At 45.8% G+C, this 24,968-nt stretch overlaps 2 protein-coding genes across 3 annotated transcripts; both read right to left on the bottom strand.

Moving 5' to 3' along the window:
- Nucleotides 1-431: 431 nt before the first annotated feature.
- Nucleotides 432-10,195, bottom strand: MMP27 (matrix metallopeptidase 27). Of its 2 annotated transcripts, XM_045797642.2 has the most exons (10): nt 10,063-10,195; nt 9,071-9,309; nt 8,434-8,582; nt 8,211-8,339; nt 5,503-5,664; nt 5,203-5,323; nt 3,851-3,981; nt 2,899-3,058; nt 2,011-2,114; nt 432-953 (listed from the first exon to the last, which is right to left on the bottom strand). In XM_045797642.2, the coding sequence occupies exons 1-10, from the start codon at nt 10,162-10,164 to the stop codon at nt 709-711; spliced, it is 1,542 nt and encodes a 513-aa protein (XP_045653598.1). In that variant the 5' UTR covers nt 10,165-10,195; the 3' UTR covers nt 432-708. The 2 variants fall into 2 exon arrangements, with proteins under 2 accessions (XP_045653598.1, XP_045653599.1); XM_045797643.2 differs by lacking the exon at nt 8,211-8,339.
- A 2,960-nt stretch (nt 10,196-13,155) lies between these two features.
- On the bottom strand, nt 13,156-23,284 carry MMP8 (matrix metallopeptidase 8). Its single transcript, XM_045797644.2, has 10 exons — nt 23,071-23,284; nt 21,237-21,481; nt 20,479-20,627; nt 20,266-20,391; nt 17,521-17,682; nt 17,070-17,187; nt 16,222-16,355; nt 15,536-15,689; nt 14,761-14,864; nt 13,156-14,600 (listed from the first exon to the last, which is right to left on the bottom strand). The coding sequence occupies exons 1-10, from the start codon at nt 23,203-23,205 to the stop codon at nt 14,500-14,502; spliced, it is 1,428 nt and encodes a 475-aa protein (XP_045653600.1). The 5' UTR covers nt 23,206-23,284; the 3' UTR covers nt 13,156-14,499.
- Between the last annotated feature and the right edge of the window lie 1,684 nt (nt 23,285-24,968).

Here is a 24,968-nt window from a genome sequence, read left to right as displayed (position 1 = left end):
CCTATCGGTTTCCTAATTGTTGGGGGAGCACCTGTCGTGTAACAACTCATATCTCTCTGGGCTCTCGCTCCTCTTTGGCAGGTGGAATCACTTCTTTGATTGGTGAACTTGGGAACAGAAACTTGGCACATGTAGCTCCATCCTCTTTCTTTCTCTTTGGGCTCCATGCAACCAATAGAAGGCTCACATTCTTGGGGAGACCTGGTTCTTTCCAGTTTTCCCATGACTTGTGTGTAAGTATGTCTTCTTCTAGAATTCGATATTAGTAAACTAGCTTGCCCATAGGTGCATTCACTAATACAAGTTTTATCAGTAAAAAAGGTGGCATTTTGCTCTCCTAACTGTGCATTATTTCTTGGTGAATTCAGAATATGGGTAGGGATAAGCCTCCAACTGCAAAGGTACAGACAAACAGGATGCTAAAGATTGGTTTAATAAAGGTCTGCAGCATTTAGTTATTATGAGACACATGGCTTACTTCTTCAAGTTCACAAAGCATATAATAGGATTAAAGTACAGCCAGAGTTTTGCTTATGCATCATAATTTCCTGTAAAAAGAAATCAGGCAGCTCAAAATATCCATGGACTCTTTGTCCAGTAGATATCTAGAACATGGACCAGCAGCTTATGTGAAAGAATAGTTCTATTCCACTTGGAAGCAGAGTTCGGATTAAAAGACTTCTGGAGGTTCGTTTTCAGTCTATGAATTTATGGATAACTATAGATTTTTTTCAGCACGTGAACAATACTGAAAATGAGCAAGTTTGAATTCTTATGATAAAACATCTCCACTCCTCCTGAATGGACTTCTTCCTCACTGATACTAAAATCAGATGATGCGTTTAATGGTTCTTTACAGCGAAACCAGGTATTGGTTCTCATTATTCTGGTGATGTTCTTTGCCTTGGGGTCATATTCAAATTGCTTTGATCCACGGAAGAAATAGAAGAATCCTAGAGAGAGAGAGTCATCATTAGTTATCTTGCACAATTCTACAATGGTTCCACACTTGTTGACTGTATGCATATAGAACAAAATAACTGAACGTTATGGAGAGAAAAGAGACCTGTGTATTATCTAGGTATATTTTACTTTACTACTGTCACATGAGAAATACTGTTATTTTTATTTCCCCAAGGAAGAAGCAATGGTATGAACATGAACGTCAGGGGGCTCAGCACATTTCTCGCCAGACTGGTTCATGCCACAGTTTCTTAAACTAGGTTTCAGAACAGAGTCTTAGCAAGGGGGAGAAGAAGGTCCCTGTGGGTATGGCCTTGGGCCCTATATCCTCATTTTCCTCGAGTTGTTCTGCTCTGTTTTAGTTGTTCGGTTTGTGTGAGACTTCACTGCGATAAAAGGTGTTGTCATTCAGAAACTTTTAGACTCCGTTTCCTCCAGGTTCTGTGCTGTTGTCCGTGGTCTAAGTCTGAGGATTAAATAGCCTGAGACGCTTCTAAAGCCGTACATTTCTGCTTCTTGCCCACCGTGCTACATCGGCCTCAGAAACCGGAGAATTTGTCATCTCGCGCACGACCCCCAAGCGCACAGATTAAACTATGCGATGACAGTTTGAGAGTCACTGCCCAGTCCATGTGCTTAGTCATTCTCCACATTCAGAACTCGTCGGGGCTGTCTCGGATCAATGATAAGTAAAATTAGGTTTGGAACTTTTGCATCGATCTGAAATAGTGTAACAGAGCACGATTCAGGACTCACTAACTCCGTTTCTGAGAATGCCTGCCTGGTTAGAGTTTATTACTACAGGTACTTGAGAAGAGTCAGATTACGTTAAAGTTATACGCAGCTAATGAATTGTTGAGCACTACATCAAGAACCAAGGGTGCACTATATGTTGGCTAATTGAACATAATAAAATAAATAAATAAATAGTGCAAACCAAACCAAACCAAACACAGCAAGTAAAATGGAAGCATTGACATTTCTGTGCGACCCCCTCTCCCAACCAGTGACGTCCAAGTACCCACAGGTTTAGCCGTTGACGCTCACCTTTATGCTGGAAAGCAGCATCGACTCGGAGACCAATTCCCGGGAAGAACTTCACCACCCTCCTTGGGTACCCTTTGTCCATGCTTTGGGTCACTTCATCATACCTGCATGCAGGGGTTGGAAAAGTTTCCAGGGGATCTTTGCTTTGGGGACCTTAATCCTTCCACTGCCCCAGTTGGAGTCAAATAGGGATGTGGAGGAAAAGTAGCCCTCGTAGAGGAAAACTAATTCAATCAATAATGAAAAACATGTCAAAGAGTTTGTTTGGCCGAATCATTTGTAGTGTCTTAAAAACAAGAAATGATGAGGGGGAAAAAGCCACATCATTAGTCAGATTGATTCTATGCTGAGGGACCATTAGATCAGAGTATGGGCTCACGAAACAGACTCTGAACTACACAGAACACATTGATGGGGACCAGCGTGGAGGTGGGTGGGGGGATGGGGGAAACAGGTGATGGGGATGGAGGAGGGCACCTGTCGTCATGAGCACTGGGTGATGTATGGACATGCTGAATCCCTACATTGTACACCTGAAACTAATATTACATTGTATGATAAGTACATTGCAATTAAAAAAAAATAAGGTAAGGGCTCAGCTTAGAGCTTTCACAGATTTTGACCAGATATGTTGTGTTACTGGCAATTTGGTTGACATCACCAGCTTTATTATTTTATCTTTTTATTATTTTTTTTTATGTTAGAGAAAGAGCTTTGGACTCACTGAAACATTCTTTTGTTTGGTGAATGTCATCTACCCAAGACGGGCTTGAACATAAATGACTTAAGAGGACTGTGGGTTAGTTTTATTTCTGCCTGTGTTAAAGTGATGCTATGTGGATATTTTCTGCGGAATAAATTGAACAGGTCGATTGTCTGCCAACTTACCTCCAGCACCAAATGCCCACAAAGAAGTAGGTTTTTCTGGTGCTGTGGTCACAGACAGCTGCATCAATTTTCTTCACATGTCTTGGAAAGCCAAGCGTCTGGATGGGTTTGGGATAATCTGGCAAGACAGCATATCCTCTAATCATCCAGAAGTTGTCATCTAGGAAGAGAGAAAGTGATTATCTTCTGATCTGATACCTAGAGGGAAAAATAGATGTCTTAAGAAATTTGAAAATAATTAGATGCCTTGTGTCTCAGGGTTTAGTCATCTCACGTCCCCATCTATTCTTGCGCCTTCTTGAGCTGCTTTTATCACTACAATGACACCGATAACACACAGAGAGTTAATACTGAGCATGCTGGATTGATGATTTCTCTAACTCTGACTAAACAGCCAGCTATGTTTGTACACGTTCTCCTAGATTTCAGCCCCCAAATACTCTCAAAGGCAAGTAATCTGATGAAATCCATAGAAAAATAGCATTGATAAATTAAATGTAAGATTGCAGCTAAATCTGAATTTCAAATAAACAATCATTAATTTTTAGTATAAGTATAGTATAAACATTTAAATATTGCAAGGGACATACTTATAATAAAAAATTATGTGTTTTATCTGAAATTCAAGGCATCTTGTATTTTTATCTGCCGAATCTGACAATCCTAGTAAAAAGGGAATATAAAAGAGGGATGGGTTCCCTTTATTTGGCAGAAAAAAAGATAGTTTCTGGTTTTTATCATACAGGGCCCTTCTAGCTCCCGTGCAGTTGGGGTTTGTCCTCACAGCCTCAGAGAACCCTGGAGAGTTACTCTTTCTGATAGGAGCCCACGGTCACGGCAAAGGCAGTCTCCATTTCACCCACACGTGAATATTGTGCTCCTTGCCCCAAAAGGCCCACTGACCAGGTCAGGCATCCAGAGACAGAAGAGAAATCATGCTGCGCAAAGTTACCTTTAAACACTAGAATCTTGTCTCTGGGGTTCTCGTAGGCAGCTTGAACATCAGGCGGCAGAGAGGGCCAGAAAGAAGAGATCAGTTCACATTCAACATCGCTGGTATCATAGTAGATTCTCCAAACGTGCCTGCGTCAAACAGAAACACTTACACAAACAGTCTACGGTGCCGGGAGACACTGTGAACCTAGGCTCGTCTTTTATTGATTAGCATTGTCCTCAAATAATTTAGAGCATCCACGCAGTTGTCCTCAGCCAGTGTAGGTGGTTGTGGGTTCACTTCTACCCTGTGACCCAAGGTCAAGACACGCCTTCGTGTTCACTCTCCTGGGAACTGAGAGTAGCAACCCGCCCATCAAAATCTCAATTCTGAGTGCTCAGTGGCCTCATTTCTGCCAAATCAGCAATAGTCAAAATTCCAAGGCAACGCCAAGCATCTAAGAAGAGCTTTCTGGTCTGATGTTCGCTAGAATAAAGAAGGGTTACTACTGCATGGTAAAATATTTCCTCAGATGTTCCCCTCTGGCTGTAAAGTTCTGAGTCTATGAACGAGGACTCGAAAAGCCCTTCGATGCTGGGCAACCCCCCTCCGATGTCCCTGACAAGTGGCCTCAGCCTCTGCGGTGCAGAGCATGGCGGTGATCACATGGCCTCCAAGTGCTGTAGGGCTGCGGGGGGAGGAGACTGATTTCAAATAGGCTTCCTCGTACCCTGTGCTTGTGAGATGGTCTATGTCCCAATACTTTGTTCTGAAAATACAGTCATGGTACACAGCTGACAGACCATGTCGCAACTGAAGTCCAGTGAGTTATACACGGGGAGAGAAGAGAGTTCCTACTACAGCGAACACTTCACCCACGCTACGTGAAGGGATGGTCTGCTCATTCATGTTTAACAGCTGCGCTCTCGGTAGAAAAAACACTTAATTTTTATTATTTGCTGATTTCCAGGTATAAATACTCCAATCATGGCCAGTTCCAAGCTATAGAAGTGATGTGAAGTGGTTTACAAAATCCCCCCAAGTTTAAGCATTGGCTTCTGAAATGGTATAGGTCAGCTCCATCAGCACTGGGATTGGTGTATTATTTTAGGTAAGAAGTCACAAAGTGACTCTGCTTCACCATCTTATACAATGGCAATTAAAAAATTTGCTTAGGAACACTTAAAAATTAATTTATCAAATAAGCAAGAGATAATATACACGTAGTGAAACATTCAGAGCATGGGCAGTTATAAAATGAAAGGAAAAGGAACACATTCTCACTATCCCCATGATTTCCTCCCTATTTACCCCCAAGTCTCTTGAAAAATATTCATAGGAAGCTGAGGTGTTGAAGGGAATGGGTTTACCTGCCTTTAAAGAACATGACTTCTCTGCGGAAGGTGGTGATAGCGTCGAAAGTCAAATCAGGGTCACAGGCTTGGGGCACAGTGGCCTCCTTTGGCTTAGCGGATGTCTTAGGTAGACTCCCTTCGATGAGAAAAGAAATAGCGCAGTGGATTAAGAAGGCATGTGGAAACACCTACAGAAGGATCTTACCCAAGTGGATATTTTCTTCACGGTGATATTTCAAGAAGTGATTTTTTCACTTCCTTTCTGGAAGGCTTCCTATTCAGTTCCCGTCTATTCAGACTTAGGGGGCTGCTCACCATAGATGGATTGGATTCCACTGATATCATCCTGAGAAAGTGGGTATTTGTTCGGGTCCAGGGACACATAATTTGGAAACATCAAAGCTGTTTGGTCATTGGAGTGAGAGAGTCCCAGGGCATGACCAAACTCATGAGCAGCCACAAGAAATAAGTTGAATCCTTAACAAAAACAGGAAAAACATGGGTCAATGAAAAGGCGGATGGCTGCATCTGAGATTAGGAAGGAACGAAGGGGAGAGAAGGAAAGGTCTGCTGTAGAGTGGATAATTCTTATCTACGCCATCATTTATCTAGGCAATATTTCAACACGTGTAATTGGCGTTGGCCGTATCTTGGAGAGCTATGATCCAGGGCAAGCAAATGGCAGAAAACAGGTGTGTGAGGAATAGATATTACTAAACAAAAAAATAGAAGCCACCAGTCATTGGTTGCTGCTGGGCTGATACTCCTGCTTTATCCTTCAGACATTCTCCGTTGGCCGTAGGACCAAGTCCCAACACCTCATCATGGCCGTCCATAATCAGTCCCGGCCTTTGCTCCAGACTCATATTTTGTTTCAGTGTCTCACGAGCTAATCGTAATCATTTGCATCTCTCATCTGTGCCATGTTCCTTCTAATCTCTATGTCTTACTACCTCCAACCCGTCCACCCAGAGTATTATCTCTCCCGCCCTTGTTCTCAGGAAACTCCTTTAGAATCATCTCCTTCATGAGACTTCTCTTACCCGCCACCACCTGCTGTCATGCCTGAGTTAAATGCACCTTTCTGCATTTCCAGACTCAGTGTTTAATTCTGTGATAGCACATAAGACAGCACTGGCTATCTCCTTCATGAAGTAATGCATCTTTTCAGGGACTGTGTCCTAGTCACCTTTTACTCCTGGTGACTACGGAACGGCCTGTCAGTAGTGCATGCTTAATAACGGTTGCTGGATATCCAGGTGTTTATTTGGATGAAAGACTGGACGGATGCGCCCCCGGCACACCCAGATCAGAAGTCTCACCGCGCATGGTGAAACTGCCTTTTTAGCTCTCTGTCTCCCCCACTAGCCTATAAGGTTCTAAGTACAAAAGACTGTCCTTGGACTTGAAATTAAGCCTATGGATCCTAACGAAAAGCCTGAGCCTTCTACGATGGAGCCTTGTCCAATGATGTTTGCATGAAACAAACATAGACTGACTAAGGATTATTTAATGTTCCTTCAGGCTTTTCTGCTCTGGCTTTGCTGGTGCCCCTTGTCTGGCTGGCGGTATCATGGGGTGTGCTTTTGGACAGGATGGGACAATTGACTCTTGGAAAAAGTAGTTCAAACTCAGGTCATCTCAGTGACTTCCAAACCTTTATGCTGGCTTTTCAGACCCCACGTTGTCTGGATCCTAGTCACCATTTCCGTCACAGTCCCGGTACTTGAGTTGGTCGGATTATTCTTTCTGGAGCACACTCTGCTTCACTGTGCTTTTCCTGCTTAGGCTTCTACTCGGGTTTGGTATCACTTCGTCCCCTGACCTCTGTGTTTGGGTTCAAATCTCTTTTTACATTCTCCTACTACGTTGCTACAGTTTCCTTCATCCCAGTGTTGGTCATACTGATTTTAATTGCCATTTGAGATTGCGTGTCCCCTAGACTGTAAAGCCCTCCAGGGCAGGGTCCGTGTCTCGCACACTGTCGTGTACTCCATCTCTGTCACAGAGCCTGGTCATGGTGGATGTTGAGTAAAGGATTTTTGATTGACCTCATTTACCAAAATGGTAGAGCATCTATCATGTGCTGATTTGCAGAAACTACGAAACTGGCCCACAGACTCTCCGGAGTTACTTGGTCAGGACTGACTGTGTGATCTTATATACCACACATCAGGAGAGCCATAGCCTCTGCTTTCCTGGGACCTTGGAAACCAGACCCCAGACCCAAGGTGACTGTTGTCAATGACGGTAAATGGACTGGGGAGAACCCGAGAGTCCACTGAGCCTGCTCCTTTGTCGGATGCACATACTTTTACTGTAGTAAAGTTTTGTATTTTGTTTGAAAGTAATAAAGTATTCCCTATTTAATACCAGGTAGCCATATTAAAAGAAATAAAATCAACTCAGTTGGTCTGAAGGAATAGGTTGAATAACGATTAGGGTTTAATTCCTTGGCAGGTGGGCAAGTCTTAGAGGAGGAAGTTCATGCCTTTAAATAGACCTTCTAGGGGCCATGAGGCCACATACCATCCTTCAGTCACTAACTCAGAACTACCACCTTCCCAGTCTTCCTCAATCCCGAGGCCGGAGAGGACTTCTACCTTCTATGTAGCACGCTCTGCCTTGTGGGTGGCGGGTGGTCTAGTCCTCACACCACACAAGACCACGAGCTTCTGAAGGGCTGGAACTTGTCCAGTACAGCTCTGTGGTCTGTCCAACACCTTGCACGGTTCCAGGTACATAGCAGATCTTGAGGCATCGTGGGTATATGAATGAGTGTGCGAGTACACGAAGAATGCTCGGATCATGAAAGGGTTATCATCTTTATAAGGGCACTGTGTGGATAAGGCTCTGACCTGTACGAGCACAATTATCTAATAGACATTGAACCCTTCCATCAATGTCATCTTGGAATATGGAAACTGTGGGGAAATTGGGAAGCAAAAACCAACTAATCGCAAAGCTATTTCAGGGATTCTTTAGAATAATAAAATTTTGTTCATGAAGAAAATTGGGCTCACCTGCTCCATCCTTGGTCCAATTTTCATCCTCATCGAAGTGAGTGTCTCCACCCAGACCCAGACCGGGAGGAAAAGCATGGCCGAGGACTCCCAAGGGGCCATCAAAATAACGAGGACACCGGCCGTGGACTGAGATACAGTTCACAGGGGGAAGAAAAGGTCAGCCTCTCCAAATCTCCTGAGATGGAAATAGCCATACTTTTCTCTCTGCTGGAAACCTTACCTCGGGTCCTAAAGGCAATCATGATGTCTGCAATCCCCTTGGAAGTCTTGGCGAATGTCAGTGGAGTAACTCTGCTCCACACTTCCAGGCCGTTCTGGATAGCCTCGTCCACATCTGCTCGTGTCATATCTGGAGTGTAGTTTACGATTCTTCAAAAGTTACAAAAATAGATCAACTGGTGATGACACATGCATGTAGGCACACAAAGACAAAAAGATCATTTCTTATAAATCACATGCTACAGTAACTGATAGCATTGTGCTATTCTTGCATTGTTATAATACGTTACTATTTAAATACAGCACTTTTACATATGCTGTGTGATCCAGTCCTGTCGTCTGCCCTGTTGATCAGGGAGTGTAATAACACTTCAATAAATGGGGCTCAGAGATGTTCAGCGACTTTCCTAAGATCCTATCCTCAGTCTGCTGGTAGGACCTGACGATGGTAAATAACCTTTTGTTTCAGTGTCTCTGTGTTTCAGGTGGTCCCAGCGGCGGTGCCTACAACCCAGTGTTGTGGGGAGGATGGAATAAATGAGATCTGAGAGGGGCCATGCACCTAGGAAGTGCTCAGTAAAATAAACTGTTGTATTCCTGTGTTTTGGGATGGGGGGGAAAGTGTGCAGAAGCGTTACCTGTATGTGAGGTTGTATCTTCCCCATCCTGGGAGAGTGTAGCCATACTGACCCACATCAGGCACCCCACACCTGGGTGTCTTCATGATATCGAGAGTGTTTGAGTCCAGTTGTCCAGTCACTGTCAAGCCAAAAAAGGCTTGCATTTCCCGAATTTTGCCATCTAAGAGACTGCTGTTCTTGCTTTGAACAAGATGACTCCCTTCTATTTCAAGAGAGTAGAACTGGTTGAGATATGCCTGACCAAAAAGACAAAAGAAGGACACAAACTACAGGACAGCAAATCTGTATCTCAGAATGAAACAAAGTCAGAGGTGGGAAGAGAGAAGGAAGTAGTGAGGGGAAGGAAGGAGCGAGAGAGGAAAGAAGGAAGGAAGCAAAGAGTCATCCTGCTTTTTCAATTTTCAACAAGTGGCTGAGCTGTGTGACCAGAATTATCCAAATCACAGAGCCTATAAAACTCCAAACCCCCAGGGAAGACAGTCAGCTGATTCCATGTGTTAAATGATCACACAGCTTATACATTTCTGCTGTTACTTTCATTTCGGTGTTTCCTTGAAACAAATTCTAGAAGAGATACATGGTTGTTCATTTTGCAAATTTAATTAACTTAACCAAAAATGGCAAATTCACTGGACTGATTTCTCCAAGGCAAAGTGTTTGTCATGCCTGTAGGGTAAAGGGACCTACAGTTGAAGTTGGGTCTCCCTGGTTGGTACAGACATCCTTGTACAGAGATCTCCCTTTCTCCAGGGCTGTCCCCTTTCTCCTCCCTCCGTCTTCACTTGGACCCATTGCTTGAAGTGGCAGCAAATCCTCCTTTCCCACCCCCACCCCCACCCTCTACCCCACACACGGTTACTTGGTGTCCTTAGAGCTAGGGGAAAGTACCGGAATCTTTTGTAGGAATTTGCTGTCTTGTTGGGTTCCAAGACAATCAATAAAATTTATTTTTTATTGGTAGTTGTTATTCACATTTATTGAGACAGTACCTGTGCCAGCCGTATGTTCTCTTCCGTGTCCATCTTTCGGTCCAAAGGAAATGCAGAAGAGCATGTTGTAAGGAGCAAAAATTGAAGCAGAAGTTTCTTCATCCCTCTCTCTTTTCTGTTGAAGCCTGTTTCTGTGTCCACAGAATTCAGAAAACAAGAGTAAGACGTGGCATGAGTTGGCTTGTATTATCATTTAATTAACCCCAGAAGAGGACGTTTGCCATGAAGTGTGTCATGATACGCCTTTTCCCCTTAGGTTAACTTGATTTTGCAATCATGATCTGCAGTGTTTGAGTAAACACAATCGTGGTTCATTATTGAATTGAATATAATAGGAAGCCAGCCTCCAAGTTACTGTGGTCCTTGCAAAGTTGGAGCTCTTCCTATCTTTGACATTCTTGAGTTTATAATTTTCTTTTGAACGAAACCCCAGAATATCTTGGATAGAAAGAAAAGATCAGAAAAGACAGATCAGTAGTCAGATTACCCTAGTGAACTAGGATAAACAGCCCATGTCTGTTTGGCATCTGCTGTTTGCCTGGTACCATAAACTGAAGCATGAGTAAGACACTGCTCCGATCTTGTTGGGGATTCAGACACGTGCAGAAACTAATGCCAGACAAAACTGAGACGGGCGGCGAAATGTACACTGAGGTTCCGGAGCGTGAGAAGAGCCAAAGGTAGGAGCCCTGCTGATGGGTGTGCCCTAGTGGCTTCAGCCGGGTAGGGCTTCCACAGGGTCTCGAAGAATGGAATGGGTAGGGTGTGGATGGCGCAGGGGGTGTGTGGAGGGGGGCCACAGGAAGCAGGTATCACAGCAGAAACGAGCCTTGGGAGATCTGGCCGACTGGAGGCAATACACGGGAAGAGTGAAGACAGCCGAGGGAGACGGGGGTGGATGGCGTACAGGGTGCAAGGAAAATGAATGTTTTCAATCTTTTCATGCCTAAGAATGTCCCTTATTCCATCCTGACACCTGATGGAGAGTGTGTCTACGGAACTTCAGACCAAAATAAATTTTCTTTAGGACGTTAGAGGCACTTTGGCATTGTTTTCTAGAATCTTGTGTTGCTCCTGGGAAGCCTTTTATTCTGATTCTTGATGTTTTTTCTTCCAAAAAATGTTAGAAACATTCTCTTTATGCAGATATTCTGAAATTTCATAATGATGTCTCTTGATGTGGTTTTCTTTTCTTTTTCTTTCTGCATTAACATTACTGGGCAGTAAGCAGGCCCTTTCATTATGACGACTTCAAGAAAATTTTCCTCTGACATTTCTTTGATAATTTCTTCCCACTCGATTTTCCCTTCCCTTTTCTGGAACACATGCCTGTTGGACCTCATGGATTGAGCCTCTGGGCTCCTAATATATCTTTTACTACTTTTGCCAACATTATTTTCCAGCCCAGTTGTGTTTTTAGTTTCCAAGAGCTCTAATTCTCTAAATATTTTTATTTTCTTGCATTTTGTTAGTGGTTTTTGGATATAGAATATGCCCTAGTTTTTGAGAATGTGTGGTATTTTTAAGTTTATCTTGACATTTTCTTTTGCTCCAGAATTGTCTCTATTTCTTCAAAGTTTCCTTCTGGGTGCCTGTTTCTCACATTAGGAGATTTTTTCACGTGTTTGGAGACTTTGTGCATTACAGGCAGTGAAAGCAAGTTCTCAGTCTCTTTCCAGAAGCTCACACAATACTCAGCATATGCATTCTGGCAAGAAATTGAACACTGGCCACATCTAGCTGTAAGCAAGACTACAAAATGTATTCTGTTAGCTGGAGGTATTACGACCTCAAAGGAAATTGGGGTCTTATCGCAGCAAAGGAGGGGGGAGAAGGTGTTAACACAGATCAGTGTCGGTGTAAGTCTTCTTTCGTGGGCTGTTAAATTTCTCCAGAGAAGACTTCTCCAATTTCCCATCATTTAAAGCTCCCATCAACAAAGATGTAAGAGATGCCTCTTACACACTTTCTGCTATCCTCCCAAGTGTTAGCCTAGAGCCACCCTATGCAGGAGGGAACGGAGGGATGAATGCTCCAGCCTCCCACTCCTTCAAGATTTCAACAGTGAAAGGTGTTGGGTAGGCTTCTCAGGAGGTCCAGTTGGCATCAGCCCCAGTTGCTCGTCATAGAAACCTCGACAGCGCCCTTGTATTGGCTTTTCTGCTCTAACTCGCTCTGCCTGCCTCCGCACTCTTGCTTCCTGGGAACATGTTCCCAGTAAAATAACTGCACCAAGGGCTGGACTTAGGCTTTGCTTTCGAACACATTTAACCCAAGGTAAAAAGTAATCTCATTATTTAAGTTCTAAGCTTAGATTCTTGGAGCTCTTGAAGTCACATAAAACCTCAGTGTAATAGCCAGAAAATACCACATATTGTCAAGAAGAGAACTTTAGAGAAAGGAGTAATTTTTGAATCGTTTCAATTCACATTGCTGTTCACTTCCTAGGACTCTGAGAAATATGGTTAAAGAAATAATATGAACTCCATTCTCGTCTCAACAACGTGTATATAGATGAGAACCTAGCATAACTAGCAGGTGTTCTGAATCGTCATGCCTGTAAAAATGGACATTAGTCTTAGAAAATATGATAGTCTGAAATTGACTCTAACATCAAAAACGAAATAGTCTGTTTTTCCAGGTTATTTTGCACTTGTCTTTCCCTAGCATAGTACCTGGGACATGTAGGTGATTAGTTGAATGAATGAATGAATGAATGATAGTGTATCCTAGCTTGTCTTCTTATCTCATAAAATAAGTTGAGAAAAAAATGTGCTGACATATTTGAGGGAATCTATAAAGGAAATTGAATATTTACAAAAGATTTTATAAATGGAAACGGTATCTAAAAATTGTCAATGTTATAATTCTGACAAGAAAACTAATGGCTGCAAATATACTAAAATTTGCCATTCTTTTTTATTCTTTATATGAATTATGTGTTAGCGTCTTAAGAAATTATAGGTCACAAGTCAGTCATTTATTTATTTTGAACTCACTTAATAATTTTTGAGGCAGAATAAGGTACCAAATTACTAAACTAATTATGAGACTTAAAAATGAACAGAAAAAGAAAATAGAATGTAATAAATATATTTTACAATTCGGTTATTTAATGTGTAATAAGCTGTATTATATTCTAACAATTGCAAATATGACATTATAATGATTTTGATGTCTGAATTAGCCATTAGGGTCCCAGAATCCTAAAGTTCTTGACAGAAAAGAACCATTATCAAGTGTATGCATCTCAGCTTAGTTTAATTTAATGAGATTCATTGAATTTTGTGCCCAGCGCTGTTCTGTTTGTACAGTAAATCCCACTTATGGGTAGAGTGTGCCCTCCTGAGTGTCCTTGGGGAAAAAAGAAATAAGGAACAACATTTCCAGTCACTAGCCCATTTGCTTGGACTCTACAAGGACAGAGCTGGGAGGAGACAGAAGAGAAAGCGGTACCTCCCCGTTTTGCTCCTTTTGGGGAAGCCGACAGTAGTCCTTACTGAGGGTTCGACTTTGTTGTTTTGTGTTGACTCACTTTCTTAAAGCGGAGTTACTGTATCAGCCGGTGGATATCCCAGGGCTGCCGTAAGTCAGCACCGCAAACTCCAACCCGGTTTATTCTATCCCAGTTCTGGAAGCTGCAAGTCTAAAACCAAGGAGTCGGGAGCACAAAGTTCTTTTCTCTGAAGGCTCTGGGAAGGATCCTTCCTCGCCTCTTCCTGGCTGCTGGTGGCTGCTGGCTGTTCTTGGCTTGTGGAGGCATCATTCCCATGTGTGTCTTTATGTTCTCTTGTCCTTGTCCGCCATGTGTCTGGGTTGCTCCTCTTCTCACAAGGACACCTGTCCGTACGTCCACCGTGCTCCAGCATAGCCTCATTTTAACTAAGCGCATCTTTAAAGACCCTAGTTCCAGATAGGGTATGTTCATAGCTACCTAGGATTGGACTTCAACCTATCTTTCCTGGGGGGACACAATTCAAGCCACAACATGAATCAACATTTTTTTTTTCAAAAGTGGAAAATAGCACTACATTTTCAGTAAAGGCAAGAGGTACTGTTCATGCTGTTCCTAGTCTCTACATTTCATCAAAGCTCAGTGCTGAATTATATGTAGCAGATAAAGGAGATTTAGGCGTATATGAGCATTTTAGAAGTCAGGTAAGCAAGTAGCGAAATAATGAATATTGAGGTGACAAAGAAGGCTTCACCTCCTCTCTTGAGATGGAATCTGTAGGAACTCAATCAGCCCTGGAGACAACAGGACACTCCAAATGTATTTTCACTGAAGGCAGGTCCAGTGAGTACAGTGATAGTAAACAGCATTACTTATTGTTGAGAAAAGTATAAATAGGACACAGGAAAATGGTTATGCAATGTAGACTTTCCTTCCATGTGTAGAAAGTGGATGCAAACATGTGTGACTTTGCTTCAGCTTTATCAGCAGTTGAGCCATTTATTGATTTTATCAATCTTAGTAACCCTTTGAGCACCAAGATTAAATGCATAATATCTTGGTCCACTGAAGAAAAAGAAGACATCTGTAAAAAAAAAAAAAAGATTAAGTATTGGATTAGCTTGTAGATCTCAGATGTTTTCAACTGAAAACATCCCATGCCTGTTCCAATTTAACATTTAAATGCAAATGTGCTATTTTAAAAATTTAAACGAATTTATTATTAGGTTTTTTTTTCTACTTACAATTCTGCTGGAAAACTGCATCAACTCTGCTTTCTATTCCTGGAAACATACTTGGTATACTTTTAGGATAACCTGGTTCCATGGATTGTCTTTCATTATCATATCTGATGAAAAAAAAATGTCCCATGTTTTAAAACCAGTATAGTACATAATGACACAGTTTTCTTTAAATTGCATATACCTTACAAACTGTCTTCACACATATTTTCTCATTCGGTCTTTATAATGTCTTATTTCCTGGGCCTAAGAGTGGTGGACTTCTCTACCTAAAGGTATATCCCTGTTTATAAAACGTGCGGGTAACAGTAACATTGAAACAAGCTTCTGATCACTAGCACAGTGTTATTTTCCAAAGGCAGGGTTTCTATTTTCTGAGGATTTCCTTAAAGGGTGCATAGTCAGTCTCTATCTCTCTTCCCCTCCCCCACGAATAGGGAGGTAATAAGACCAATGGGGCACCATATTTCGTAGGCTATGTGAAGAGCATTTTCTTGAGTGTGTTAGAATTCAATTCCTGACTGAGAATTAGCCTCTTTCTTTGCATCCCATCCCGGTAACTCATTAAGGTTTGCTCTGCTTCCTGACGTAGAAGCCTCAATACCATTGTGAGGACTTTTTAATTTTATAAAAATGACACCTTCAAAAGCCATGGGAACATCGATCATTTTGTGAAAAAGAATGCCTATCAGAGATCACCAACCTTCAGAAGCCTGGTTGTTAGTGTTCTGTAAATACGCAGATTTCAATCTCTAACTGAAACAATAGTTTGCCTTACCTCCAGACTTCGTCATTCACAAAAAAGTAGGTTTTTCTCCCGTAGTGAACAGCTGCATCGATCGCTCGGACGCTGCTTGGGAAGCCATAGTCTGAGATGCTCCTGGGATAACCTTGCTCAATGTCATAGCCACTCAGAGCCCAGTACTGGCAGCCTGCCAACGAGTCAGGTTACACATTAGATAAAGTTCTTCTGTTCCTATAACATCATGTGGTATCACTTCTTAGTGTTCGTGTAAATTCATCCCAGAAACAATGGAAAAGAGTCTTTAAAAGACCAATGTGGTCAAGTTCACTGGTGGTTCCCCAGCACCTGCTAAGAATTCCAGCTTCTCAGCCGGACAAGCAGGGCCTCAGAGTTGGGGGACTTTCTCAGGTCATGCGTCTTCTATGCAGAGACACTCCTACAGCCACGGGGACTTGGAGACTCTTAGACCTGGGACGAGGAGGGAAGAACACTACAGGTGTTCTCATTCTATGGGGGGGAAACAAGGCTGAGGAGGGAAGAGCTCTCAAGCTCACGTAGCAGTTACGTGGGACCTGACCCAACCCAGGTGTCTTGACCAAGTCCGGCCAGGGTAACATGCTCTCATGGGCTCACCTCCTCTCACCCTGGAAGGGACCACAAAGAAGTCTTCCCCTCACTTCAGGGACAACTAAAACAGGATGAAAACCATAGGCAGTTACCTTTAAACAGGAAAACGAGGTCCTTGTCCTCATCCTCATAGGCCGCCTGTATACCGTTGGGCAGGGATGGCCAGAATAGAGAGATGAAATTGAGTTCGACTCTTCTCATCTGAGGGTGTTTCCTCCAGAAGTACCTGGGAGAGCACAGGGGCATGAGCAGGAAGCCTCCCTGGGTCCCGCACGAGCGCCCACCCCGATGAGACTGCAGGGAGGGTGGGACGATGTCATGGAGGGAGTTCCTAGCGCCGTAGCCAACATGCAGCAATGCTGTTCACCTGCTGGGTACTTCACAGGTCTTAGGGGAGGTCCTAGCAGGGACCTTCTGTGATTACATTTGCCCCGTCCCCTCCGCACGCCCTGACAAGGCTGTTTCTACAAAACGCTGAGAATATTCAGAGCATCCCAGCAAAAGCAATACGGGTGAATCAGCCCCCGATCACACAATCACAAAGCAGCCAATGGAAGATGGAAAAACCCAACCAGTGAGACGACCTGCCCCCCAGATTGTCACGTGATGGTCCCCATTTCTGGACTGAACGTGGGTGGGAGTGGATGAGGTTTCGGTGTCTGGTAAACCCACGTGGGGCGTTCCCGAGCCGCCGGAGCGGAGCCGGGACTGCTACGCTGTCACCCACATCTGAATGCTTCTGCATGTTTGCGGTTTTTGTTTTTTTTAATTTTCCAGGATGTTTCGAGTTACCCAGGAGACACGATTCACTGCAATGAAGCGCACAAGCATAGATTTCGAAGGAAACGCTGAGCGATGTGTAACATGGGACTTGCTTAGAATCCAGCTTTAAGTCATGCCCATAAATAAAGTCAAAGGAAGAAGGAGTTCAATCTTATACCTGTCTTTAAAGAATATTATTTCTCCACGGAGGGTAGTGATGGCGTCAAACGTCAGGTTGGGGTCACAGGCTGTGGGGGTAGTTGGTCCGGTTGGTTGGATGGGGTTGCTTGAAGGACCTTAGGGGAAAAAAAAGCTTTTTATAAGCTTCAGTCTAGTGTGACTGCTGGAGTACGTCAGACGCTCCTTGGGAAGGCGAAGGGTTTTCACAAGAAGGGAAAGCCTACCAGACTCTGGCCCTCTTAGAGTTATTATTATTGTTTTAAATCAGAATGGTGATTTTCAGAGATCATTCCAGTTGAAGTTGTAAAGTAAAACAATTTGAATTCTGTGCCTCCCCCCCTCCCCACCCTCTAGTTTTAAACCCTAATCCCATCCTTCTCCCTCTTCCCGAAGAACATCCTAGACAAGGGCAGAGCTCAGCATGTGTGCCGTTCTTCCAGTGACCTTACCGTAGATGGTCTGAATGCCATTGATGTCATCCTGAGGGAGGGTGTAGGTGCTGGGGTCGCGGAAAGCGTAGTTGGGATACATCAAGGCACCCGGGTCAGTGGAGTGAGCGAGCCCCAAGGAGTGGCCAAATTCATGGGCGGCAACAAGAAACAAATTGTAATCTGAAATGCAAGCATGTGCGGTAAGTGGCTCCAAATGGCTCCAAGGGTGGAGACAGCAAGATCTCAAGGAATGCAACTCCCAAGCCAACAGAGCCTGAAGAAATGGCGCTTGCCATGCCCGTCTTTCTCCTTTCCCCTTCAGGCGTCTGAAGAGGTGGAAGCTGGAAGCAATGAAGGTAGCAGTTGTAGGTTAGGAGAGGGAAGCTTCTCATCCCATCTCAGAAGCAAGAAATACGGCCTTTATTCTGACTCTGGGATTGCGTGGATGTGGGCCTGAGGCTGAGAGAAGGGATGGCAGGCCCTGTAGTCTCGTGAGGCTCTCTCTCCAGCCTCCCAGGCCCTCAGCCCCTTTAGGAGAGTCTCAGTGCACAGGTGGCTAGAGAAGAAGCCTGCCCGGCCGCCAACAGCCTCGGATGCAGATGGACCTGTTTTGCCTCCCTGATCACCCGTCAGCCAGCACCAGCTCCTGCCTGATTCCGAGTTCTCCAGGCAGCTTCAAGGATTCTCCACGTTCGCCTTGTTTGAAAGAGACAAACCCTGCTCCTTCCCCCATCTTTAACTTCCAGGAGCCCAGTGCCTTCCCCAGCTGGGAACCCGACTTCCAAGGCTCACGCTTCATCAGATAGAGCCCAAGCTCCGTGGCCAAGTGTGAGAGCCCCTCACTTGCCCAGCAGACATGTGAGGGTGTGACGTGTGATGTGAACCCTTCACTCCGGCCGTCCTGCAGACACACCGTGCACTGTCTGCCGTGCTCACCTCTTAAAGAGTACTTTCTATATGTGGGGAAGTGTGATATGACTCAGTCCTCACAACATTTGTGTGAAGGGCTGTTAGAAATATTTTTACAGCAAAGGAACTGAAGCCCACAAAGTTTGGATATTTCATTAGAGGTCTTGCAACTAGTAAGTAGTCAAGCTGGGGCCAAATCCAAGTTGATGGCAAGACCTGGGCTCTGAGGACAGCGTTCAACTTCCTGTTGATAACCAGCCTAGTGAAATTCTACCCATGCTCCAAGACTTTTCTCTTGACCATCTCATCCTTGCATTTTTGCATTCCTGAATGTATCTCAGAAAACCTCTCTGAGCGCCTGGATCACATTGTGAGGGGCTCTGGGGAATCGGTAATGACGCACAGTCTAGAAGGGGAGATGCACGCCAATGACATGTATGGCACAGGACAACGAGGAGAGCAGCTGAGAAAGAGAAACAAAGGCTGTTGGGATTCTGAGGAGGAAGTCCTCACTTCCAGCTGAAAAACAAGACAGAGGCAGCATGGTGCGGAGCAGAGACAGATTTTGGAAGGGGCGACTGGGGTGCATTGTGAGCCAACGTAGGGAGGTTGGGAAGCATGTGGTGTGATGTAGGAACAGTGAACGTGTGATGTGGCTGCTGCACGTAAAACAGGAGGACAGGATGAAAGATGAGTTTGTGAACACCCAAGAGCTTTTGATCCAAGGAAAGGTACCTGTCGTGGTCCAGAAACGTCACACAGGAAGTTTACGCAGGAGGGTAACGTAATCCACGAGGGGCTTTCCCAATGTAAATTCTGCTGCTGTGCTGGGAAAACTTAGAGCAGAGATTGGAGGTAAACAGACCAGGTGGGAATCTGGGTGGTTTAGTTCAGTAAGAGGTGACGACCACGTGCACCAGTGGGGAGGGCGAGAGGAATTCAGAGCAGGGGAGAGCGTTATTTATCTTCGGGTACACACAGCTCCTAGCATAGGGACTTGGGTGGAATAAACACTCACAACATACATGCTGAGAAAATGGTGGGAGGGGCAGGTTCCGAGCAAAGATAAAATGCTCCTTTCCTATATTCTACCAGGTTTTGTGGCATGTGGTTGCCCCATGGCCTTGTGAAGTACCACGTGGTCTGGATATACTTGTCCTTATCCTCACCTCTTCCCTTCAGGTGGTCTGACTCATTATCAGTCTTCTCCTGAAAGGGGTGGTTTGTCCTGTAGGAACAACCACTGGAAAAGAGATCCGTGAAGACAAAATAACTCAACAAAAAAGTTGGTGGCTGTTTTCTAAGTGGGATTGCTTTCTAAATGAACCTGATTGTTTCTGGATTTCCAAAAACAAGGACCTGCTCCAAACATCATTAAATTTCAGAATATTACAAAGAAACACATACCCTAAAGCCCTGGTCAGCAAACTTCTGTGAAGGCTTAGATAGTAAGTATTTGAGGCTTTGTGACCCGTGTGCTTTCTGTAGTGAGTACTCAGCTCCGCTGTTGCACTGTGAGAACAGCCAGAGATGATACATAAACAAGTAAGGGTGTCTCTGTTTCAATAAAACTTTATTTGTACAAATAGGATCAGGCAGGATTTAGCCACAGTCTGTAGCTTTTTGATTTCTGTCCTAGGGAAACAAGGTCAGCAATTGGCCTTAGGGCTTTTTTAAAACCTAAATTTACTCAGCATTATGGGGTAGCAAAAATTTAAAACGATCAGCTTGGGTGTGTTTGAAATGTTACAGTAACGTGTGTGTGTGTGTGTGTGTGTGTGTGTGCAGGAGAGGCTTCCGATGTGAGAAACCCTATTCAGAAGCTGCAGGGTGACACGACCTTGGTCAACTTACTGTTGGAATTTTTGGTCCATGTTTCTTCTGCATCGAAGTGAACGTCTCCTCCGATACCCTGGCCCGGCTGAAAGGCATGAGCGAGGATTCCATTGGGTCCATCGAATGGAGAATTGTCGCCATGATCTGAAACAAGACAGTTTGTATCACGTCCCCGCCAAGTCTCAGCTTCGCCAGGGAAGGCCAACCCAAGCACGACGGCTGCGAGCCTACCTCCCCAGACAAAAGCGATCTTGATGTCTGGTTCTCCCTGCGAGATCTTGGTGAAGGTCAGGGGTGATGCATCACTCCACACTTGAAAGGCTTTCTTGATAGCTGTTTCCACGTCGGCCTCTGACAACTGTTTCGTGTACTTAATAATCCTTCAAAATGAGAAGATGGGAGGACTCATTATGGTTTAGAGGGCAGGCCGTCAGCACACCACGCTTCTGCACCTGGGAGTGAGTGGTAGATGTGACCAGCTAGCTGTCTAAGGAGCGGGGGCAGGAGTCGAGGGTGGACAGGGTTAGGGACCTCTGGACAGGGCATTCCTTATCTCTAAGCTCAGTTTCTTTACTCATAAGAGGAGGAGCATAAAACAGTAGCCCTAGCCCTCTCATAGGGTGGCTGTGGGGATTACGTCCACGTTAAGCATTCAGCTCAGTGCTTGGCGAATCGCAGTACTGAACAGATACTGGGACATTGCTGCCATCATCAGGAAGGTGGGGCTAGTCTGTCCAGGTGGGGTCCTACATGGAGTTCACAGAGAGACACCAATGTTGCCCTCGTCCTCTTGAGACTGCTGGAGGAGGAGGACAAAACGTCAGGCTGTGGGGTGAGGAGAGCCTGTGGGGTCTTTCTCCCTCACGCTAGACTCTGGCCTGTGCGGGGCAGGGACTCCTGTCTCCCGTGGATCCCACGTCCTGGAACAGTGCCGGGCACATCACAAATGCTGACAAACACCCTGTCGGGTTCTGGACCTTGAACCTCACCTGTAGGTCAGGTTGGTTTCTTTCCACTTGGGGTTCCCCGGGGTTAACATAAAGTCCCCACTGTCGGGCACACCGCAGCGAGGCTTCCGCATCACCTCCAGCGTCTCCTGACTGGGCTTCCCCGTCTCATCCAACCCGAAGAATCGCTGCATCTCTTTCAGCTTCTCAACGATCACACTAGGGCTGTTCTGCCTCTCAGACCGGAGTCCTTCCCTCGGTAACTGGTAGAACTTCTCCAGGTAATCCTGGACAGAGACAGATGCGTGAGGGGACCTGCCGCGTCATCACCTTCCGCTCCCTGGGCATTCTGTGTGCTTTCTGTGTCACTGCAACTTCCAACACGCTAGTAACCGGGTAGTCGGGGGGCAACCACGCAGATTTGGGGTCGGCTTTGAGAGAACGGGACAGTGGGTCAGAACAGCCCCTCCGTTAGGCACCCCAGTTAGCGCTCACACGTAACAACAGAGGCTTCATAAGGGAGGAGGTCCAAGCCCCATGCGACACACTGGTATGCAGTCAGGAGACTGGCTCCTTTTTATAAAAACTGAAGAGCGCTGGTGTGTACTGATTCCTTGAGGTGCTAACTGCATCGATCCACACGCTCTTTTCATTATCTTTCTGCCACTATGGAGAAGGGTCAATCATCCTAAGACGCGGACGTGCACAGATGGAGGGAAATGGCCAAGATGACAGTTCAGGACCCAACCGTCCCTGCTGCTTCTCAGATGAGAATTGACAATTCCACAAGAACTCTAAATTGGTGTTGGGGCAACAGCACCCTGGTCGGCGTTAGCCTTTCCCCGCCACACCACCTCTGGGAGGGGCCAAGGTGCTTAGGGAGCAGAGGTTCGGGGCTGCTACACCACTTCTGAGGCTTCTCTCGCCCCATGCAGCTGGGGAACACCTGTCACTTGGCAGGTGACACAGCACGCGGCACTTTTGTGCTCTTACAGGCCGTGGGATTGAGAGAGGCTTGGGCTCAAATCTGAGCTGCGCCACGGTTTAACTGAGGTTTCGGACACGTCATGTAACGGACTCAAGATTTGCTTTAGTCTCTAAAGTGGGAATAAAAATACCCTCACGGGGTTGCCATGCGGATGAACGAGGTGCTCAGCGGGGCGTCCTGTTCACAGTCAACACTCGCTGAGCTCTGGCTGTCAGCCCGGGGGTTACTGTTCCCACCGTAAGAGCTATTTAAGAAAAAAGGAAACGGAAAAAAAAAAAAAAGAAGAGAGAGAATGATACTTTTCTAAAACTGCAATGCTAAGGAAATCGTGTGTGACAAATTCGTGACAGCATTCCCTGGTGTTTCTTCAAAATTTGGCCTGACTTTTGTACAAAAATGGAAAATAGCTGTAGGTTTTGCTTTATAAACGTTTATAAACATGTTTACTTATAAGCAGAATCTGGTGTAGGAAATCTCATTGCACGAGGAATTGACTTCTAGTTCCTTCTCATTTCCCGTCCTCGTGCTCCCTGGTCCAGCTGAGATTTCTGGCTACGAGCACAAGTCCCTGCAGAAAACCCCAGACGAGGAGTAACTGGGTTGCATATAATGCCTGGGGAACATCTTAGGTGAGTGAGAGAGGAAATCATTTAGTTTTGTAATTAAAACCATCCCTTCTCCACGGGGTCCCCAGCTGGAGGCTGTTCGGCAGCAGCGTTTTCCCAGAGTTTGAGGAGCCCTGCCGGGAACCCTCTAGATCCCTGGCGCGAGATGTTTGAGGTCAAACAGAAGGCACTTTCAGGCTGATTTAACTAAAAAGAAGAAACAAGCCACACAGTTTCCTAAGAACCAGCCCGTCAGCCCCGACCTACCAGAGAGTCCGTTTACCTGGACAAGTTGTGCGTTCTTCTCTTCCGGGGATCCTCCAGGGACTGGAAAGGCCTGGGACAGCGGCACGGAGAGGAGCAGCAGGGCCGGGAGCGTCCGCAGACTGAACTGGGCCTTTTCTGCAAACGCTGCCATCCCGACCTTCCTTCAGGTAGGACCCCCGCCTCAAGAGTGCCTCCAGGTCACCGGTTCACAGGTCGGCCTCTGCCCTCTCTTCTGGTCCCTTATAAAAGCCGTGGCTTCAACAATTGCCACATGGGGAATGTGAAGCAACACAGGTTAATTACACTCTGACGCTGTTGCAACATTATAATGTGATTCAGTATATTCCAGAACGGGGTGTGTGTGGGGGGGGTCTTTTCAACAGAAAAAAAAAAGTGCAATTTGCAAATCTTTGCTCTTGGGGTGTTTGGTTAGAGATTTACTTTTGCAAAGTTGTGTGGTCGAGGAGAAGCATGGGGGATTACTCCTGAAGGTAACGTCAGCCGCCGTCAGTGGGTTTGCATTTTCCAGGTAGGAGAGGTGCCGGGGCTGTGTTTACGCAGGTGTGTTGTCACATGGGCGGTCGTCACCTGGGACCGAGGGGCCCCGAGCAAGCAGCTCTGTACGCAGCACCCTTGCTGTGGGGACAGTGTGCCTGGGGCTGCGGTCACCAAGCAGGTCTGTGGGGGGGTCCTGGAGCAGCTGCTGGGGGATGCAGTTCTGGCAACAGTGTATTAGAGAAGGGTCTGCAAGGTGGGTTTTCTGTGGGAAGGAGAAGACAGCAATGCTGACGGTGGTAACAACACTCCGTCGGTACTTACTCTGTCCCAGACACGCACGCTGCACCTGTATTAGGTCAGGCCATCCTCGCACGGCCTGGGGATGCTAGCATTTTTGCATGTTGCAGGTGAAAGCAAATCCAGAGAAATGAGAGCACAGTACGAGTCACGTGCTAAGTTGGGGTGCCTAGGACTCAATGCCAAGTGAGGTGTTCGCAGAGACAGAGCTGGCAGCGACCCCATCAGGCCCTACCACATGGGCGCCCAGCTGGCCCACGACGGAGCAGAAGATCGAGGCGGGGAACCACCGGGAGCCAGGTCTGGCTCACAGAGGAGGAATGAGAGGGGGTATATGTGCTCCAGGAAAAAGGTCTCAAGAGAGGGTTTCCAGACCAGGTGGCTGTGCCCATCAGGGGCCCAAGGGCATGTTTCAAAATCCTGTCACCTGGTCTCACTTATTCTGACTCCACGTGCATGAGATGATGTCACTGTGCGATCTTTGCGTGTGCTCACCTACACGTACTGACGTATTCTGCAAGGGTGGTATTTTGTGTATCAGTGCCTGCCTCGACATGTGGGTACGGGACATGGGTTAATATGGAAATGATGCCTTTGTTTCAGATGCTACGGTAAGCAGCTCAAGTCCCTCCTGATATCTCTCACGCGCTCTCTCAAAATCCAGAGTGTGTCTCCGGTGTGCTGTGTTAGCTCCCTGGGGCTTCAGAGCAGCCCAAGGAGGGACGGTTATAATCCCCATCTTAGGGTAACGAAAGCTTCAGAGAGCCGATCGAGTGTGCCTTCCTGTCTGCCCTTCCTGGTGTCCCCTTTGCTCGCCCGGTGAGGAAAAACTCAAAACCAGGCCTTAACTGGCTCTTCCTGAGAATCTGTATTAAACACAGATAAGTGGGCTCCGCTCCAGCTCCTGAGTCAGAGCCTCTGGGGCGGCGCCCAGGCATGTGGACGTTTGAGAACATCAGTGAGGCCCTCTGCTGCCAACGGTCTAGAAGAGGAACAGTCACGTGCTTCTAGGCAGAGCAGCAAAGCCTTCGTGGAAGGACCGGCCCTCGAGGTGAATTCTGGACGATGGATTGAGTGTTGGCATGGAGACTGGGGTGAGCGAGGGTGGGGAGGGAGAAG

Source organism: Ursus americanus, chromosome 16, assembly GCF_024610735.1.
Source record: "Ursus americanus isolate L20-20 chromosome 16, mUrsAme1.1.p, whole genome shotgun sequence".
Lineage (NCBI taxonomy): Eukaryota > Metazoa > Chordata > Mammalia > Carnivora > Ursidae > Ursus > Ursus americanus.
This window is presented reverse-complemented; position numbering and strand designations above follow the sequence as displayed.